We start from the raw sequence: 21017 nt of genomic DNA, 5'->3' as shown, positions 1-21017 counted from the left end.
GGGCACGTGCGTCTGCGTGGCGGCAGGATTACGTAACTGCAGCAAAGGAACACTGGCTTTCTGACTGAGCCCTGGGAGCAGCTAGCACACTGGGCGACAAGCATCTCTACTCTTTCATAATGGACTAAGCCTCTCAGAGAAATGGACCTTTGAAAAAACTTCTGAAAAGTTTCCCTTATCCTTACAATTAATTAGATACATACGGTAACATTTCAACTTCTAAAACTTAAGAAAGTTCTATGTGTGATTATTAAAAGATTATTTATATGTTCAAGAAATAATGGAAGTATAGTCTACCGGGCTAAGATTAGGCCCATATATTAGCCCCCCACACTTTTGCAACTTAAAACTCTAAAGTCAGGTATAAACTTTGTCTGTGCCCTTTAAGTACACTCATTTGTCAGGTTCTTATTTGGACCACTATCACAATAAATGTCATTATAAACTGCAGCTCATAAGTTTGTGCAGTTCTGTAATTTCACAGAATGGAATGAAAGGACATTTATTTAAAAAAGCTCAAACATGTGGTCCAATCCCACCAACTTTCATTTAAATTCAAATGGTCCTAATACTGCATTTAAATACTTTTCAGAAAACACTATAGTTTATATAAATGTGGCAATTTAAAATAGAAGCTCTTTGGCAACTGTAAAACATATTACCTTTTCTTGTAATCGCAGAAAAAAAGACTATTAGAATAATAAATCAGTGCTAAGCTTTACACAGACTATGCTAAATTATATTGTTAAATTTAAAGTGAATAGGATATCATTACACATTTCCCTCCGTATTGTGACACGTCTGATATTTTTGAGTGAAACACAGTATTAGGGAGAGTTTCTGAGCTAGCTGAATATTTTGCTCAATATATGATAGGTGAGAGTTAGAGATTTTAATGGTTAACATTTTTTCCGTGTGCTGGTTTGTGGAGACCTAATCAGACCATGTTTTTAGCAGCATGCTCCGTAGTTGGCTATGTTAGCGATCAAATGAAAAGTCTGAAGTCACTGTATTGTGTTACATGCTCATAACATACTACCACAACCATGCAAAAGTTCACTGTTAACTAGCATATTGATGGCATAGTATCGTATTGTATTTCAGTATTCTGAAAGAAACTCAACAACTCTCAAAAACTGTGGAATAGCATGTGGTTTAGATGTATGAGTTGCCTATTATCCCTTCTGTTAACTAGAGTTTGGTAGAGGCCTTTTTGGCATAATTTTCATGTGTGCGCTAAACACTGAGGTGCAAAAGAATGAGAGAGTTAATGTAAACCACATTAGTAAGCATATAATAACTAAGGTCATTAACATAAAAAACAATGTGAGACCTTGTTTTTTTTTATACAAGTTTCATACATGTATACATTAGAGGTACATATTGCTTTTTTAGCTTTACAATATGATACATTTTCTATACAGATTTAGAAAAGAACGCTAACATAACATTTATTTATCTATTTATCTATTTTTTGGTTAATTCTGAACTTTTTGGTCCCAAAAAAAACAACAGTGCTTGTTGAAGGGATAATGCTTAAGTTAGCTTCTAAAGTGAATCCTCCTCAGGCTCCAGAGTGTTACTGCTGCACCTTTTAAGGTGGAATAGAAAATTTGGGTAAAAAGCTGGTAAATAAGGCGCTTCAGCTTTGTGCAAGGTAGCCTAAGCAAAACGTTTTTTTCCAGTTCTGTGCAGCAGTATTTTTATGTTTATGGTTAAAAATTTTAGAACAATAAATAGAACTACATAAACCATTCCTGGTATCATGCATTTTATAGCATGAATTCTAACCGTTTTCAGTACACAGAGCGTATCATCTCACAACCCCTGTATAAAGAATATTAACATTAACATATGTATCTTGAAACCCCTAGTATACATATATTTTCAGCTGAAAATAAATGTGTAAATATAGTTGAATAACTAACTAAATACAATCAACCCTTGTTGTGTGGTGTTCAGGTCTGTGGGACCCATTTTCAAAAGAAAAAATGCAATTTATTATTATTTCAACCACAGATTCCTTGGCCTTTGCTCATTTTCTGTGAAGAACATATAAAATAACACATTTTCAGTGATTCACACTGTTCACCCCCTACACATTTATATTGCACGTGTGGTGTGCAGGGGTGCCCACGGGGAATGAAAGTGTGGAGGTGCTGTGTCCCTTCATTCTGTTCTCCTCCTACATGGCCTGCTGTTAGTGTGTGTGTGTCTGTGTGTGAGGGTGGACAACATGGACAGGCTGCTGACTGGCTACAGCTGCTAAAGGAGACCCCTACGCTGGCCACTTGTGATATTTTAAACATCTAGTATTTTTACATACATTGTTATGACTGTATTGATTTAAAAAACAATAATGTGGTGGGTCCACCAAACCACTGAATAACAAAAACATGAACACCACACAAGGGTTAAGCAGTATAAGTGGAGTTAAATCAGTGTATGGAACAGTAATAGCAGTTTGCAACAGCAGTATGGAAAAATAGAGGGAATTGAACAAACGAAAGGAAAAAAACAACAAAAGTTATGGGTAAATAAATAGCAAAGAATTCCTGAAAACTGACTGATTTTAAATTGGCTGTTGGTATAATACCCATATCTGATATATTTTTCACTATGTGAAGTTGGTCACTTTTCTGCAAAACGTTCTGCTTTAAAAAGTTAAGTGAAGTGTCTGTTAGTGAGTCATGTTATACAATTTCATGTGATATCTCTGAGCTCTGTGTAAAGTGGTACACTGCAACAATGCAGCACAAACAGTACTATCTTAGTTCGTTCCGAATATATATGCTTAATCATTCATTATCTAGGATTTGTTTTTAACCTCCATTATGTGTTATATCAATCATGATAACAATTTTTATATAACATCATAAAGTCCCAGCCAATTTTATCTCAAACTCTGCATAGTACAAAAAGGTCAAACATAATGGCATAATGACCATGACACTGTTGGCATATGAGCTTGAGTAACTGAACCATTGAACTGCTGTCAGTAACAGGGCAGGCACAAATGCTTGCTAGACATCGTTCATCACTGCACCAGGACAGGCCTTTTAATACTAGTGTGTGCAGAATACAAACATCTGCAAACAACTAATTAAATTACAAGCTGTCAGGTGATGTATGTGACCTTCATCCTTTAAAACCTCATCAGAGGTACTAATAACCTTCAGTCCTCTTTGTCTCAGAAGGGGAGCAAGAAAGGGATTGATTACTCACCATTCTGAAGCGTCTGAGCCCGTGACTCCTTTCCGAGGCTTGTATGGAAGCCGCTGCCCAGGACTGGGGCCTTTGCAGGACCTGTATAAAAATATTCCACAAAACCACATCAACTAGCTTATAAAAGACATGCCAAACCACAAGGCAGAGTTAGGCCCACCTGCAGTAGGAGCTTATTTGAACAGGTGCTGTTCATCATGTTGTAGTAGGCTCAAAAAAACCCCAAAAACATTTGAAAGCATGTAATTCCACGGAAAAGGTGAAGTTGTTCAGACTTAATTTTTTTGATTATACATACAATTTTAGTTCGCTATGACCTGACCCAGATATTTAACCACACAAAAGTATAGATTGACCAAACACATATGGTAGCAGTCAAATGTCTGGACACACCTACCTACAGCAGGGGTTTCTTTATTTTTAAAAACAATGAAGAAACTAAAAGAATGAAGAATAATCAAAGGTGTGAAATAACATGTGGAGTGACCAAAAAAGAAAATCTAAGTAAACAAATCAAAATTGTCTCTATGCTTTACAGGCTTCTAAGAACACCCCCTCTCCCATTTCTTTGATGCTGCTTTACACCCTCTTGGCATTCTCTCAAGCAGCTTTCCAAGGAGCCACCTGGGTTGATTTTTCCACATGGACTAAAGAATACATGCTTGGCATGCAAAGAAATACTTATTCAGTGGGAGATCCAAAAAATCCTTGCCTTTAAAATAAATGTATACAAAGGCATCAGCTTCAAATTTTAAGCATTTAAGCATATGTCGCTAGGTCAAAATGCTTGAAAAAAGCATACAGTACATTCAGTCATGTGCTCAGACTTCAGACTGGTATTGTACATTTACACTGTCACTCCATCTGGTGGATTCCAGTGCGAGGAGCGGATTTAATCAGAAAATACAACACTGCCCCCTTTTGGATACTGAGCAAACCTGCAGGCATTTCAGTCTCAACCCTCAAATACAATGACATCCAACACCAGATTAAACCAGCCATGCTAGGCTGCACCTTATAAGACATTTTGTCTAGGGACACCTCAACCATCTAATTGTATGTATGGAGGACTTTGATCTATCTGTTCTGAATACATTTAACATGCTGAGAGAATTAACCATATAATAGGTTCAATAGATTCTATTTCAAGAGTTTTTAAAAATGATTTTGGCCTTTTTTATGAAGTCCATCCCACAGGTTTCAACAGCTGTGCTATTATCTTTGTGATTTATCGTAAGAGGTGTTAAAGAACAGAACATGTATCATTTTGTACCTCTCCCGGGACTGAGATTTGACTGCTTTGCACTTGTTTGAATGCTGCAAGCAGGGAAGTTTTTTCTCTCAGGCAGAGGAACATAGATAACTGAAGCTAGTTCAACTAGCTGTCAAGGTGTCAAGGTAACAGGCAAACAACAAGATGATCCAAAATGTTTTGGTAAATATTTTTAAATACTCATTCATAATTCACACAATATCCCGAGGATATGTTGCTGTTGAACTGTTTTTATGCTTGCGGTTGTACAAGACTGAAAACTGATGTATTTCTATGTCAGTATCTGGGTTTTGTGTTGATAATTCCACAGTGTGTCCCAGATTGTTTAGGAAATACATCTTGCTGCATTACTCAAAAGTACAGCTTATTAGGCAGGCTAAAGATATTTTCCTATTTTTGGATATTACATGTGGTTACAATGAAGTGGAGCTGTGATATGCCTTGCACCCTCATATAATAGACAACACTTCCCTCTAGCTTAAGTGGATCTTCTTGCCAATAAGACCAATTTTGCTCTAGGGCTGCAGTGCCAAAGCCTGGCTAGAGGAAAGTAGTTTGTGTAAATTTTCAACACTGACTGCTCTTTCTGAGCAACATTATTCCAATATAATGTGTCAGCTGTGAAAATGTGATATTCATTTAAATGTTAAGTCTAATTCACTCTGTGAAATTTAAGTGATTATCTCTCAAGTGAAAATTGCACACTGAAGTCACACATGGTGATCGTATCAGTAAAGCATGAAGTGAGCTTTACTCACCAGAAAACCAGCCACCTATAGGAATAATGTCAGTGCAACACATGGCTGATTACTAATGCCTAAACAAACTGCCTTTCTACTTAATAATCTGCTTACTAGAAATCTCATTTAAACAACAGCAATAAAACACACTGGAAAGTGGGGCAGCACAATGCTTCATGTTAATCATTATCACGATACTGGCCTTTCCAGTAACAGTGATTTCACAGAAAATGGTGATATGCAAATTTGCCTTCTAACTATTAATTGTGTGCAGTGAGAATCTTGATACATCAGTGAATTAATGTAATTCAACAAAAGTAAATAATTTTTGTCAAAACAATGCTGGTCAATCTATAACCACATAACTGATTCACCATAATATAGCATGACTTTGCTTTTGAATTTTAGAAATATTTTAGCAGTATATTTGATAAATAATGAGTATTAAATCCATGATGCTGGATAATGTGCTTACTGCTAAGTGCTTTAGTTTTTAAAGAGACCACAATAAAATTCTGGGATTTTTTAGGTTTTAGAATAGTAAAAAAGTAAAATAACTAAAAGTCATGACAGGCCAAGTCAAGATTCTGCACTATTTCTCAGTCATCATTCAAATTTAATCACATTTTGAAATTGACCATTTTGCACAAACTTGTGCAGCCCATGGCTCGAGAGCAAACTGACATTAAAGTGAAAGGGAGACATAATAAGTACTAAGAATTTCCTAATAATTATTTCAAATATTTAAAAGATTCTACTTTTCACTCAATTTATCATGTGATAATATAATTTGTAATAAAAAAACTGTGTATTGCATTAAGAAAGAAAGCAAAATAGAGACACTTTCACTAGTGATCTTTGACATTTGACCCCGATGCATGTCATTATGTGGGTGCTTTAGACTGCTGCGAAAGAACCGTTTTAAGAAATCCATAAAAAAGTATGTGTTTGTGTTGGAAATAGATTTCCTCGTTAATGTTCACAGTACTGTGTAGGGTTTCTCTGATATCATTTTAAGAAAAGCAGTATTCAGAAAGAACTGTTCACCCCTTTTTTATTTTCTTTTATTTTCTTTTTTGTTCTTTTGATCCTTCCATAAACTGCTTTTCTGTAAAGCTGCTTTGAGACAGCACTAGTTATAAAAAGCGCTATACAAATAAATGTTGTTGTTGTTGTTGTTTATTATGAGTAACCTAAATATCATCTGATACCCATGATATATTTGGAAAATATCATGATAGTGAATTTTTTCAATATAGCAAACCCTATCATACCAGTATTCTGTCTGTGTTGTGCATTTCTACGAGAAAGTACTTCAAATCCGCTATATTTCTGCAGAGGGTGATGGCTTTCCACTTCACTATGTCACGCATCAAGTAAATGGCCTCAAGTGCAAGTGTAGAGAGCAAAGGAGGCAATGAGCAAGAACAAAACCAATAAAGAGTTATATTCTGTATCTTCTTCACCCTATTAATGGTTTACTATCAGCCGTAATCCAGTACATTAGCTTTTCATTTTCAAAGCCAATGACCTATACGAGAGAACATGTGTATACAGACAGCTGAGTGTGTCTAGAGGATACTTGTGCAGCTGATCAATAAACAATTACAGTGTACAACAAGAAAACCAAGCCAAGAAACAGCGCCAAGACCCCAATTAATGCTAACAATGGAAACCTGGAGCATCATAACAAGAATAAACAGGGAATTCAAAGGTTTTAATGATGCTGCATCTCAGAGAAGGATACTGTAACAGTCTCTTTCAAAATAGGAAAGACAGAGGAAAATACATACTGATCATAATAAGTGGGTTGAATTGTATGTGGTGTACACTGATCTGTGACTGCCTGATTGGAGGAAATGATTTGCAGGTGGTTGCACCACTGAAATGGAATCAGTCCCACTATTCTGGAGAAATCACTCGGCTCCAATTCTCCCCGCAAATCCAATAATTACACATCAACGTCAAGACAGGATTTATTATTCAAGACACACATGGTATAAGCAACCAATCAAATTTGCTTCACTCTGTTGCACAATGAAATTATATCAGATTCAGGTGTCATTGTAGAACTAATGATGGCTGACACAAATAATAATACAGTAAATAACTAACAATGGCACAAAACTAAAGCCCTTTTTTCCTTCCTACTGCCAGTAAACCTGTTTAACAGTGTCATGTTAAAGTCTGCAGTTCTATTAGGACGATTGCTAGGGTTAACATTTTTAGGACGATAGTGGAGGAGGAGATGCATGATGGCTCACAGTAATACATTAGGAAATAGAATTAATGCATTATATATATTGGCATCCCGGTAAACAAGAGCAAAACATGCTGTAAAAAACATTCGTTATTGCTTATGCTTTTGATCTTTAGCTCATATCAAATATTAACAAAAATCTGACTGTTTTTGAGTTATAATGAATGAAAAAAAAACTAAATATTATCAGAAAATAAACATTTTTCTTACATCTGTGTGTTTCACAATTATTGGCACCCCTTCATTTAATACTTTGTGCATCTTCCCTTTGCAAAGATAACAGCAAGTCTTCTCCTATAATACTTAATGAGACTGGAGAACAAATGGCAAAGGATCTGAGACCATTTCTCCATTCAGAACCTCTCCAGAACCTTCAGATTTCAAGGTCTATACTGTGGACTTTCCTCTTCAACTCATCCCACAGGTGTCCTAAGGGGTTTAGGTCAGGGGACTGGGGTGACCATGGCAAAACCTTAATTCTGTGGTCAGTTAACTATTTTGTGGTGTGCTTTGGATCACCGTCCTGCTGGAGTCTGTGATACCATGTCTCCGAATAAATTCTAAAGGTTCTTTGTAATAATAATAATAATAATAATAATAAAAATAAATGTTATTACTGTTATTACTATTATTCCATTTATATATATCTACAGCTTTCCTTTCTATCTATCACATGTACTCTTGTAGCTTCTTCACACTCATGAAAGTATAGGGCTGTTAGGTGGTGAAAAAGCCTGCTAATGTTCTACCTTGTGATACAAAGTGACGATATAACTTGTTGTTTAGGTTTAGAAATAGAAGCCGAAACAGTCCCAAATAATTAAGCACCTTCTCCTTTGTGGAACTAATTCAATTATTGTTTTAACTCAGGTTCTTAACAAAATTTATTAGTGGTTCTTTCATTCATGCATTCTTGCATGTCATTAAGTTTTGGGAAGTAATATTTTTCAGTAAATTCAGGAGTAGAGCTCCACCTTTCTTGATTCTGAAATCTCTGAATGTGGTTTTATGTCAAGCTTTTTGGCATAAAGCCACATCCAGAGATCACATAACCACGAAAGGTGGGGCTCCAGGATTTACAACAACAGTGAATAAAGTAAATCAGATTACAATTATGCTTTCCATATGAAATTATGCTTTGCAATTTCCAAATTCTGAAAGTCAAAAAGAAATGTGAAAAAATCTACAGATTTTAATTCATCACTTCAGCAGGATTTGCTTAATAATGCAGACTCTACATGCAGCTCATTTGTTTCTTCATTTATTTGGATTGCCTGATTGATTGAAAGCCTCTATAAAGACACAATGCTTAAGCATATTAAACTCCTGTTGGTTGCCCGTTTTGTATTACTATACAGACTTTAAGCTCACTTGAAGCTCTGGTCAACGTGACCTTTTATGAATGTATATAGAACACAAAGTTCAAATGGAAATCTAACATCACCACTCATACAGTACTGTCTAAAATGCACCTGAAAAAATTATATATAAAGCTGTTTATCTCAGCAGTACATATTTATTTGTTAAAAAAACACTAATATTAGAACACAGAAAAGTCAGGAACCAAATGTATGTTCCTCTAACTGTATCCTTCTAACTATGATATCAATAACTTGTTTCTTTCTTGCTGTATTTTTGTATTCATTATAATGTTATATAGTGTTTTCCTCGAAAATACACACCTACGACTGAGATAAACAGTTTTAAACAATTTTCTTGGTTGCCAAAACCAAGACTTTTGCATGGTACTGTAAATGCAATAGACACTGCTCAAAATCAACATTTATAATTCAATAACATCATTTGTATTTTCAATTTAGCAAACCAGTACTGACATGCCATTTACACAGATATTGTTTTGAGTCACTACCTTGACGTAAATAAAAAAAAGGCCTAGATAGGCTATGCTTTTTTCTGTAGCATTAATTTTATTAAACATTTCTTACCATCTGCAGAAACAAACTGGCCGATGGCCGAGGCGCCTCCTCCGCTGTTTTCCACAAACTGGACCTCGGACACTATAATGTTGTCCTCCAACACAGACCCACAGGCCGTACATACAGCGCTACCTCTGGCCTGGTCAGTGTCGATGTCTGCTCCACCACAGTTCTTACACTGCCGAGAACTCATCCTGACGGGAGTGATGATGCAGGCACACCTGAGAATGAACACAAATTACAGTTTAATATTTGTCAACACGCCTAAAATGTACCATTTTATCTAAGATTTAAAGGACCCGTATCCTACTTTTTGCATTTTTTGTTTTTCCCTGGTAACTAATTTTTTCAGACCATTTTCGAACCCCTCTTTATCCTCAAACAGGCTGTTTCTGCTACGGTTCCTTTAAAGGGGAGTTCCACCGAAGTTTCTGAAATTACGTGTAAAAGCTCTTACACTGAATGTTGATAACGGTAAAATAGCGGAAAGGCTTGAAAAGTAAAGTAAGAACGTGAAGTAACGTTAGCTTTCAGAGGCCAGACGTTGAGAAAAAAATATGTTGGTAAGTTTCCCTAGACAGGAGCATTTCACATCAAACCACTCTAAATGACTGTTTACATCTTAACGATTTTATGACACAGACATTTGAAAAAAATAGGTGGAATTCCTCTTTAAGACAGTAACATATTAATGCATGGACCGGGCAGTATCTATACATTCTGAAACTGGTGAAAATCGCAAAATCTCTAGAGTGCAAATATAGTCATTCTCAGTAACGTTACTATGGTTACGTCTGGTTCCTATCACCACCACTGTGATTGACTCCAGAACGGAGCATTTCACACCAAACCACTCTGAATTACTTCGTTTAAATCTTAAACGTTTCACTGTGCAGAACATTTCTAAAAAAATGGCAGTATTTTCCTTTAGCGCTAGAAAAATACTACATTGACTTTTGCAAGGACAATGATGATTTCCGTGATATGGAAAATATGCTCCATAGTGTTAATAATTAAACATTCACAACATTTCATTCATTACTACACAGTTGCAACGCTTTGTAACTGAAAAACAAATTGACTCGTCTCCCATAACCACGAGCACAGCCACAACTATTTCGACTGTCACTACCAAGCCTTGAACCCCGGTCGCCCACATCCATTTAACATACACTGCACCCTCCCGCTCAACCACACTTCACGTCGGAAACACACCGCTCTCCTACGGCAAAGTCTCAAGAGCTGCAGACTGCTAATTGCATCCTACTATCGGCTTTGTATACTACGAATTATTCTTGCCTATTGCGTCTCACGTATGGTTCATGTGTGATGGTTGCTGCATTTAACGTTACTTTAGTAACACCCAGTTAAATAAGTTACGTTAGTGTTAGTGGTATAAGTTAACGTTAGCTATGTTGAAGCTAGCTGGGGTTGTGAATCTTTGTCCAGCTCCTGTTCATGATTCACTTTTACCGCACCAGTATACATTTTGTTGTTCCTCAGTCAAGCATGTTTACAACAGCATGGGCTACTAGCTACTAACATGTTTAACGGGAAAACAGTGCAATATTTTGCTAGCCAGTTAGCCACTCACCGGCCACGGAAGTAAGCAAAGACTCTGTTCTGTTCAAATTACAAAAGCTGTCTCCGAGAGACTCTTATTCAAAAGCACAATATCAATGCTACCGAAAATTCACTGCATCTTGTGCAAATTATGACTGAAATAAGTCAGTATCGCTGATATTTCCATTCAGCACTGACAGTCGGCAGTGCTGTGACGCTCAACTGCTTCAAAGATAATGTTGACGAAATGGGTCCAAACATTTGCACCGAGAGGGGTGTATGTGACAATACAATGCTTTTTTCAATTACTTTGCGGTATCCTACCATGATATGCCGGTATTCCTTCCTTAAAAAAACACAATAAATTTTACATTATTATTTATTTTCTACATCTGTTTCCTTAAGTGGTCGATTTAATGAATTACCGCGGTCACATTCTCCTATAGTGGCGCGTACCATTGCTAGTGCTGCTCTCAGTTTTAAAACGCGCCCTTGCCAAAAAAGTTTCTTGGTTAGGTCTTTTTCTCGTGCATAATAAATTTAAATAAAACGATTATTTTTTTCCCAGTGTCTCTCAGTAATATTCGTTTGAATAGTCCAAGAACTTTATTCAACTGGATGCATGAATAAACTCTGTCGTTACTGGGACTTTTATTGTGTCAGGGAGTTGAAAATATTTCCATAACCTGGAAACAGACTACACTGGAACCTCTTGAGCTAAAATGTATGAAAAATATAATTTTACAGGTCATATGGCTTTGTACCGACAAAGCAGAAGGGTTTAAATAGACTGAAAGATATGCAATGGACTGGGAACAACTTGAACTGAATCCAAGGATTATTAATGCTCTGAAAAAGGGTAAAACATTCAAATGTCCCGCTACATCATAGCTCTAACTACATGCATTAGCTTTATTCATTTGTGAATTCGTGTAATTTTTGTTCGCCGTTTTTTGTCACTTTTCTCAGCCTGTTTGAAATCAGCGAAAGAGATTCTCAGTCTTTCGGGTCCTGAACTGCAGAGAATCGCTCATCTTTCCCAGAGTGAGGTGAAGCGTGTGCAGGCTGCTGTTGCTGCTGCATATCGCAGTTCACCTCCCGTTACAGGTAATTCACTATAGCCACTATGGAGAGCAGGGGTGCCTAGTCCTGGTCTGGACAGCTCCGACCTTAATCTAACACACCTGAGCAAGATAATGAAGGCCTTCAGGAGCATGTGAATATTAGAGCCAGGTGTATCATATCTGATCTTTCCAGGATGGTAGCTAGATCTCCAGGGCCAGAATTGGGCACCCCTGATTTAGAGTCTGCACAAAACTCTCATTACTTGCCTTCCATACATCAATTTTTTTGTTGCCCATCCCAAAACCACACATAATTTGCTTTAGAAAGATTTAATTCGATAATGGACTATGGTTATTGTATTTTGCCATATTTAAAGCTATGCAATTTCAGATATTTTATAACTGATCGGTTGATACATTGGGTCCAACTGAACAATAGAAACTTAAAAAGTTTTTTTTGTAAAAAATATACTGAAGTCATGGAAAGAGACTGGAAATGTTCAAAATCTGCTACATGCTGACTATGCAAAAGCAAAAATAAAAGAAATAAATAAAATCCTAAATACTGACTTCCTAAATACTAAGGAAAGAGATCACTAACATCTGAATCCCAAACCAGCCATTCAGAAGCCTAAAGACTCAAACAGATGACAAGATATTCTGGAGAAACACTATTCATATGGTCACCAGGAGTTGGATTCGACTTAACAGCACCTAATAATAATAATAATAATAATAATAATAATTTCTGTCCCACTAATGTTTGAGTACTTTTACTTTTGAAATCACTACCAGGATAATTTTGAGTTTCTGTTAGTAAACCTGCTTGTTATTGCTGGTTGTCATAACTTTTCTGATGGATAAAAATGAATAAATGATATCTTTAGCTTGTAATAAAGTAACAAAACATAAATTGTTTTCAGAGAGGGTCCCAAGACTACTTTTTGGCACTGTATGAGAAATCCATTTACACTGGTGTGGAATGCTACCACTTTTTGCATTTGTCACAGGAGTGGATCAGATACATTCCTGTTTTGTCCTCCAGTTACCCATTGATTGATGTCTACATTTTTGCCGATATGGTCACTGTATTGATACCTAGTATTTTTTAATGGTGATTTACCATTACCACTGCGAATTAGTCCTAGACTAGACTGCAGTTAATCCATGCCTGGTAAACCCAGTCCTAGTGTTAAGTTTTACAATGGTGAACTTAACGTAAATGACTGAAATGAATGATCATTATGGCTGGCTGTTACATGCAGCACGATTTGCAGGGTTTCTGTTATTTACATTAGTAACAAACTGGACAGGCACCTGTGAAATGTTCTGCTACAGCTTTACAGTTGGCTCGTGGAGAATGTCCTTCCTTGGAGCCTGGACACAGACTTTCATTGGCCTGCCCTGTTTTGGATGACCTTTTGCGGGGAGGCCTCCCACTGCATGGAATCACAGAGTTGGCTGGCGAGAGTGCTGCTGGAAAGACTCAGTTTGGGCTGCAGCTTTGCCTGTCTGTCCAGTATCCGCAGGATCATGGGGGGCTCGGATCAGGTAAGCAAGCAAGTTTATTTATATAGCGCTTTTTACAACAGGTGTTGTCACAAAGCAGCTTCACAAAAAATCCGGGTCCAAGCCCCCATGAGCAAGCCAGTGGCGACAATGGCAAAGAAAAACTCCCTAAGAGAGGAAGAAAGTTTGAGAGGAACCAAGACTCAGAACGGAAACCCATCCTCCTCTGGTCGACACCGGATAGCAAACAGTGTTAGTATAAAGTATTATCGTACAAAACGGGGAAAACAGGTGGAGCAATGGTTAATTAGATTAGTCTTAGTTTATGCAGCAGCAGCAGCAGCAGCAGTAGCAGCAGCATCATTGGGAGGGTCAGTTCATGAGGGTAAGGTTTGCACAGCGCTGTACAGCATGAAGTAAAGCAGGTACAGATCAAATAGGTTTGTGAAGAAAGAGTTATATTGATTGATTGATTGATTGATGGATATATAGATAGAAATACTGTCTATAAATCATACTGTAAGTCTAATTTCTATGGATAATTTGGCAAATATTATGTTTTTTTAAATGCAGGAGCTGTATACATCTGCACTGAAGATTCTTTTCCTATCAAACGGTTGCGTCAGCTGATTACTCAGCAGTCCCGGCTCCGCCCTAATTTACCACAGGCTCTGATCCGCAGCCTCCGCTTCAGTGACAACATCTACATCGAGCACACTTCAGACCTGGTAAGAGGAGATGCACTACATGTCCAAAAGTACCTAGACACCTCGTCCAATGAGTGAATTCAGCTCCTTCGAGGGGCACCCATTGCTGGCACAAGTGTTCAGTTGCACTGTTTGCATATTCCCCATAGAAAGGCATTGCCAATAGAATGGAATGCTAATGCTCTTGTAGCTTTCACCAAAGAGTAGAGGCTGTTACTGTAGCAAAGGGAGGAAAAACTCCCTATGAATACTCTTGATTTCAGGAGAAATATTGGATGAGCAGATGTCTACAGATGCCTTTTGGACGTCTAGTGTGTTAAGCATTTTCCTGATACTCCAGAATGCAACCATCTATGACAGTGTCCTTCAATACATTTCAGAAGAGAGCCATCCTGACCAAAAGAGCTCTGGGTTGAGGGCCAACAGGTGTAAGGGGCTTGCATTTAAGACCAAGGATTGGTTGGGCATAGCACATATAGTCTTCCAGACACATTTACTTATTATTAAAAGAAACTGATCCATTTGTTTGTTTGAACTTGTTACATATTATTTTTGCTGCCTACAAAACGTAACATTCCTCCCTCTCCATTTTCTGAGCTTTCTGTTCTTCACTGTCACTGTGAAAAGTTGACGCATTACTGCTACACACTCCTTCATTTTTAGGCTACAGTTGAAATGGCTCCACGTTTTGGTGAAGTTGTATTATGACTTGTTTCAGAATAATGTCATTTTTATTATTAGAATGTGCCATAACTATTACTTTTTTGCAATCAGAGACCTTTGTGTATATTTCTTGCCCTCTGGGGGGCGCTAATGGCCTGTGTGCCACACAGTGAAGAGCTCAGCTCTGTGATAAAGAAAATACAAAGCATTGCCCGTTCTTAACACAAGGCTGTATATGTTTCCACAGGAGGCTCTTCAGACGTGTGTATCGCAGCGTGTGCCCATGCTATTGGAGCGAGGTTTGGCGCGTCTGGTTGTGGTGGACTCTGTGGCTGCTCTGTTCCGTACTGAGTTCCAAGCTGATGAAGCCATAGAGAGAGCCCGCCACCTGCTTGCCTTCTCTGCCGCCCTGCATCGTATCAGTCATACACACGGTGCACCTGTGTTCTGCATCAACCAGGTTCCTCACACTGTTCTGGTTTTCCTTTGTTAGACATGAAGCACCTCAAACAGTTGTTCGCTCAGTCAGTCAGTCACTCATTCACTGAAATACTCGCTCTCAGCAGGCTAAATCTTTGACACAAGGGGGTGCTGTTAACACTTTTTGTGTGCATCATTTAAAGAGCCTTAAACTAGAGTTAAATATGTGATTTGTTATGCTATGTAGTATTCTGTAGCGCAGCACTATATCAGTCAGACTCATCGGTTTATCAGAATTCACATAGGGTGGACCAAAATAAAACACTTTAGTGGGCCAAGAACACATCAACAATTATTTATTCTACTGTCATTTTAATGAAAGATACATTCTGAATGAACAAACTGATTTAACAAATATCACCCACAAAACAGATTATTTAGACTAAGGTTGCTCTCTATACCATTATACCATCTTTTACACATTTTTTCAAGTTCAAAGAGTGCCAAGGATTGTAGACATACAAGTGCGGTAATATTTATGTTCAAACAGAATGTTTTAATCACAAATTTGAGCACTGAACAGTCCAACTAATTCAGTAAGCTGTCAGCAATGTCAGCAGTGAAGTTAAGAAAAGTTACCTTGGCTAGCTAATTGATCTTAACATTTTTTCTGCGGGGGTGTTTATTGTTAGTTATGTTATATTAAAATAGATGTTAGCCAATACCATAATCTAGATACCTTAGAGCTGCTTGTTAATAATTTTGACATTGAGCTGTGAGTGTGCTCTTCCACATAGTTAAATCCAACACTGTTTCAGCTTCAGTGATGAAATAGAAACAGCACCGCCATCCAGATGATCAGGATAGTGATGCATGTCTGAACTACACATTCCTCAGTAGCACTACTTCATGCCTCTCAGCCTAATAGTTGTGACTAACTTACCATTATGACCAATCTTCTAAGTTTGATCTGAGAAGTTTTGCCAGAGTTTTTCATTCACATGTCGAAAGAAGTAGAGCTTAAAGATGGTGGCTAAGTAATGACTGGTTGAACGTCGTCTCGATCTTTATTTTGCAAACAAAATTACGAAATGAAATTACATTCCACTGGATGATTGTAATTTAGAACATGGATTCTAAATTCTTCTGGCTGTATGTTTGACACCCTGCTTATGAGACTATTGCAGCACTGCTGTAAGATACAAGTAAGTATGTTTACAAAATATGTTGCAGTGGTTACATTTTTCATTTTGGCCATAATCCCTCTTTAAAACTGACATGAATCCACACCAGCAAGAGCTCGCCATTGGACATGTTTGTAGTCACAAATTTTGTACATATAAAGTAAAAGATCTGAAATGCTAATATATAATATACTAAACATACCCTATGTAAGTAAGTACATACAGTGGTGTGAAAAAGTGGTTGCCCCCTTCCTGATTTCTTATTTTTTTGCATGTTTGTCACACGTAAATGTTTCAGATCACCAAACAAATTTAAATATTAGACAAAGATACAAGTAAACACAAAATGCAGTTTATAAGTGAAGATCTTTATTATTAAGGGATAAAGAAATCCAAACCTACAGGGCCCTGTGTGAAAAAGTGATTGCCCCCTAAACCTAATAACTAATTGGGCCACTCTTAGCAGCAATCAAGCGTTTGCGATAACTGGCGATGAGTCTTTTACAGCGCTGTGGAGGAATTTAGGCCCTCTCATCTTTGCAGAATTATTGTAATTCAGCCACATTGGAGGGTTTCTGAGCATGAACCGCCTTTTTAAGGTCATGCCACAGCATCTCAATCGGATTCTGGTCAGGACTTTGACTAGGCCACTCCAAAGTCTTAATTTTGTTTTTCTTAAGCCATTCAGAGGTGTCTTGCTGATGTGTTTTGGATCATTGTCCTGCTGCAGAACCCAAGTGCGCTTCAGCTTGAGGTCACGAACAGATGGTCGGACATTCTCCTTCAGGATTTTTTGGTAGACATCAGAATTCATGGTTCCATTTACCACAGCAAGTCTTCCAGGTCCTGAAGCAGCAAAACAGCTCCAGACCATCACACTACCACCACCATATTTTACTTTTGGTATGATGTTCCTTTTCTGAAGTGCTGTGTTACTTCTACGCCAGATGTAATGGGACATACACCTTCCAAAAAGTTCAACTTTTGTCTCGTCAGTCCAGAGTATTCTCCCAAAAGTCTTGGGGATCATCAAGATGTTTTCTGGCAAAACTGAGACGAGCCTTTATGTTCTTTTTGCTCAGCAGTGGTTTTCGTCTTGGAACTCTGCTATGCAGGCCATTTTTGCCCAGTCTCTTTCTTATGGTGGAATCATGAACACTGACCTTAACTGAGGCAAGTGAGGCCTGCAGTTCTTTGGATGTTGTTGTGGGGTCTTTTGTGACCTCTTGGTTGAGTCGTCGCTGCGCTCTTGGGGTAATTTTAGTCGGCTGGCCACTCCTGGGAAGGATCACCACTGTTCCATGTTTTCGCCATTTGTGGATAATGGCTCTCACTGTGGTTCACTGGAGTCCCAAAACTTTAGAAATGGCTTTATAACCTTTTCCAGACTGATAGTTCTCAATTACTTTGTTTCTCATTTGTTCCTGAATTTCTTTGGATCGCTGCATGATGTCTAGCTTTTGAGGATCTTTTGGTCTGCTTCACTTTGTCAGGCAGGTCCTATTTAAGTGATTTCTTGATTGAGGTGTGGCAGTGATCAGGCCTGGGTGTGGTTAGGGAAATTGAACTCAGCTTTTCAAAGATGTGATAAACTACAGTTAATGTATGTTTTACCGGGGGGGGGGGCAATCACTTTTTCACACAGGGCCCTGTAGGTTTGGATTTCTTTTTCCCTTAATAATAAAGACCTTCATTTATAAACTGCATTTTACTTGAGTCATCTTTGTCTAATATTTAAATTTGTTTGGTGATCTGAAACATTTAAGTGTGACAAACATGCAAAAGAATAAGAAATCAGGAAGGGGCAAACACTTTTTCACACCACTGTATATAGGATACTGCTGCCTTTGCAGTACAGCAACAACTGTTGACTGATATTAAAACCAATCAGAGTAACCATACATCTAACAAAGCAAACAACCAGGAGTGCTGTAGAAGAATTGTACTGCACATGAATGGTCATATTAGTGAAAGATCACTTTGCCTGTTCTAGGAAACAGTTACTGGGATTGAAACTACCAGGAATATCACATAGTATTAAATAATTCAACAGGACTGCATGTCAAGGTACTCAGACTTAAAGTAATTAAAGTATCTTTATCCTTACTAACTAGGTGTCAGATGTTGTGGATGGCCCGAACCCAGGACGCTGTGATTATGGGTGAGAATTTCTTGTGTTTGTTGTATCTATAGACTCTAATATGTTGTTCCACGTCTCTTAATTATAAGTGGTAAAGAGAAGCTAAAAGCTTGTATTTCTCACCGTGTTGTAATAGATGATTGTTTGTCTGTTTCCTGTCAGGCTCGTAGACAGTAAGGTGCTACCTGCACTCGGCATTGCTTGGGCCAACCAGGTGATGGTGCGTCTAATGCTGAGGAGACAGGAGGGCTGTTTAAGATCAGGGGGCCAGACTTGTGCTCCCCGCAAATTAGAGGTGGTATTTGCGCCCCACCTTCCGCGAGCCAGCTGCCTGTGTGGAGTTTGGGAAGAAGGGGTTAGAGGGATTTCTCATGAAGACATCAATGCACAGCCTCAAACCCCTTCATAATGATACTTCTACAGAGGGAAATGTCCTAGAGGAACAGCACACCAGAGATTTTTGGAGATAAAGAACTCCATACACTGTATAAATAAAAGTAATCTTTTTTTGTTGAAGTGACCTCTGGCAAGGTCACTTGGCTACAAGCATTATACAAACAAAAGACTATATTAGTTCTTTATGAATGTTTGTCTTTGATACATTGAATAAATGATAATTTTATCAAACTTTGTGATGTTATCTCATCAGGAGTATAATCTTATAATAATTGTATAATAATTTTTTTAAGGTTTGTCCTAAATGTAATTTTCTCAACCATGCTAGGATTAAAGTAATAGATGAAAAATCAAATTTATACAGTTTTCCACTTACCTCCTAATGTAGTTGATCGGGCAAATTATGTTTGGGGTCCAAATTCTGCTGCTGTAGTTTTGCACCAAAGCTACAAGGCTTATGTAACTAAGAAGTAATGGAACTTATATTGAACCAGTTAACACTGTATAAAACTGCATGCCTATAGCATCACACTGTTACCTCAAGGCACATCAAGTTGTTCAGTAATGTCAAGTGGACCTGCTGTGGTTTCTGACAAGAGTGTGCTTATAGCTCAACATTGCACCCTAGACAATGTAAACATACTGTGTAATAAACCATAACTACTAGAAATAACTATCATATTGATGCAATGGATGACTGCTACTACAGTGTTTTAATATGTACTTTTTGTTGATTTTTTTTTGGATAATAATATACCAGATAATAATATTAACACATAAACAAGTCTATTTGAGATGGTGTAATAGCCTCCAAACCTTTTCTTTATTAAGCGATTTATGTGCTACGTTAGCTACATTTAGTAGAGTAAGGAAAATGTTACAGAACATGTTCTGATTGGTCAAGTTGTCAAGTGATGACTGTTTAGAATAGTTATAGGCATACTTTCAATGAACGAAACCTGTTCTTCTTCTTCCAATTCTTCTTCTTCTTCTTCTTCTTCTTCTTCTTATTTTTATTATTATTATAGGTAGTCCTTATACCTTTATTCACAGTAAAATTTGTATGTTCGGTTGTTTTGTTAAAGTAGTTAGTTGTGGTAGCCCTATGTGACCAAGATTAGATTTAATTTGATAAATTAAGTGAGAAAACTTACTTTTGATGATTAATTTGAACGGATTTGTGCTCAGACAAGCTTACAGAACAGCTGGAGTAAAGAGCATTTAAAAAATCAAATAAGGAGATAAATAGGCTGAGGATGCTGCTGCACTGATTGAAAGACTTGTTAATGGTGTCTTCTTAATCCACCAGGGCTGTGGGTGTGGCGCGTTCAGCAGTGTGACCTAAAATATGTCATTTCAGGTTAATGGGAAATTCTGTCTAAAGCTTCCATACTGGCCAGCAGAGGGCACTGAGTGTAAATGAAAGTCTTTTACTCAGTTCTATGTGTCTGTCCAACGGAGAGCACGCTGTCATTGACGATCTGTGGTGCTCCCTAACCAGCTTATTTCTAATTGACTTGTTCTGGGGGACTGCTAAAATGGACGGACAGTTCCGGCAGCGATATCACAGTTTGATCCATTTCACACCAGCCGCTGTCACTGATTTTGGGGACAGTGTGCCCCTGGGACACGCACAGCAGACAGATCAGCCAGAAGTGCTACATCAGAGGTGTTGGAGCGGGTGTGAGGAAGGGAAAAAACTGTCAGTTTCTGTATGAGTTTATATCACTGCAGGGATTCTGTCATGGGTGTCTGTGTGTGTCTACGTGGAGGGAGGTGACAATAAAAGCCATGGCTGTAACTTTGATCATCTAACAATTTGTCTTGCACTGGGGTGGTGTGACCTGGGTACCTGAGCCTTTCTGCCAGTAGATTACATTTTTGTCCCACTGTTCAGTTTCTAAGAACACATTACATGCAGAAAATGTTAATGTTG

At 37.8% G+C, this 21017-nt stretch overlaps 2 protein-coding genes across 2 annotated transcripts in view; one reads left to right on the top strand and one right to left on the bottom strand.

The window, feature by feature from the left end:
* The window catches only part of brf1b (BRF1 RNA polymerase III transcription initiation factor subunit b), a 78795-nt gene extending 67280 nt beyond the window's left edge, over nt 1–11515 (bottom strand). Inside the window, exons 1-3 of the mRNA XM_036581712.1 lie at nt 11030–11515; nt 9445–9656; nt 3226–3306 (exon numbers count right to left, since the gene is read on the bottom strand). Coding sequence (XP_036437605.1) covers nt 3226–3306; nt 9445–9628 — 265 coding nt within the window. The 5' untranslated portion in view covers nt 9629–9656; nt 11030–11515. The remainder of the gene's footprint in view (nt 1–3225; nt 3307–9444; nt 9657–11029) is intronic.
* A 128-nt stretch (nt 11516–11643) lies between these two features.
* Nucleotides 11644–19354, top strand: xrcc3 (X-ray repair complementing defective repair in Chinese hamster cells 3). Its single transcript, XM_036581718.1, has 7 exons — nt 11644–11857; nt 11968–12105; nt 13401–13613; nt 14145–14299; nt 15189–15401; nt 18660–18706; nt 18848–19354. Exons 1-7 carry the CDS (start codon nt 11803–11805, stop codon nt 19092–19094), a joined length of 1068 nt encoding a protein of 355 aa, XP_036437611.1. The 5' UTR covers nt 11644–11802; the 3' UTR covers nt 19095–19354.
* The last annotated feature ends 1663 nt before the right edge of the window (nt 19355–21017 follow it).

This window comes from Colossoma macropomum, unplaced genomic scaffold (assembly GCF_904425465.1).
Source record: "Colossoma macropomum unplaced genomic scaffold, Colossoma_macropomum, whole genome shotgun sequence".
Lineage (NCBI taxonomy): Eukaryota > Metazoa > Chordata > Actinopteri > Characiformes > Serrasalmidae > Colossoma > Colossoma macropomum.
Note: the sequence above shows the minus strand (reverse complement) of the source record. Positions and strands in the feature narration are given on the sequence as shown.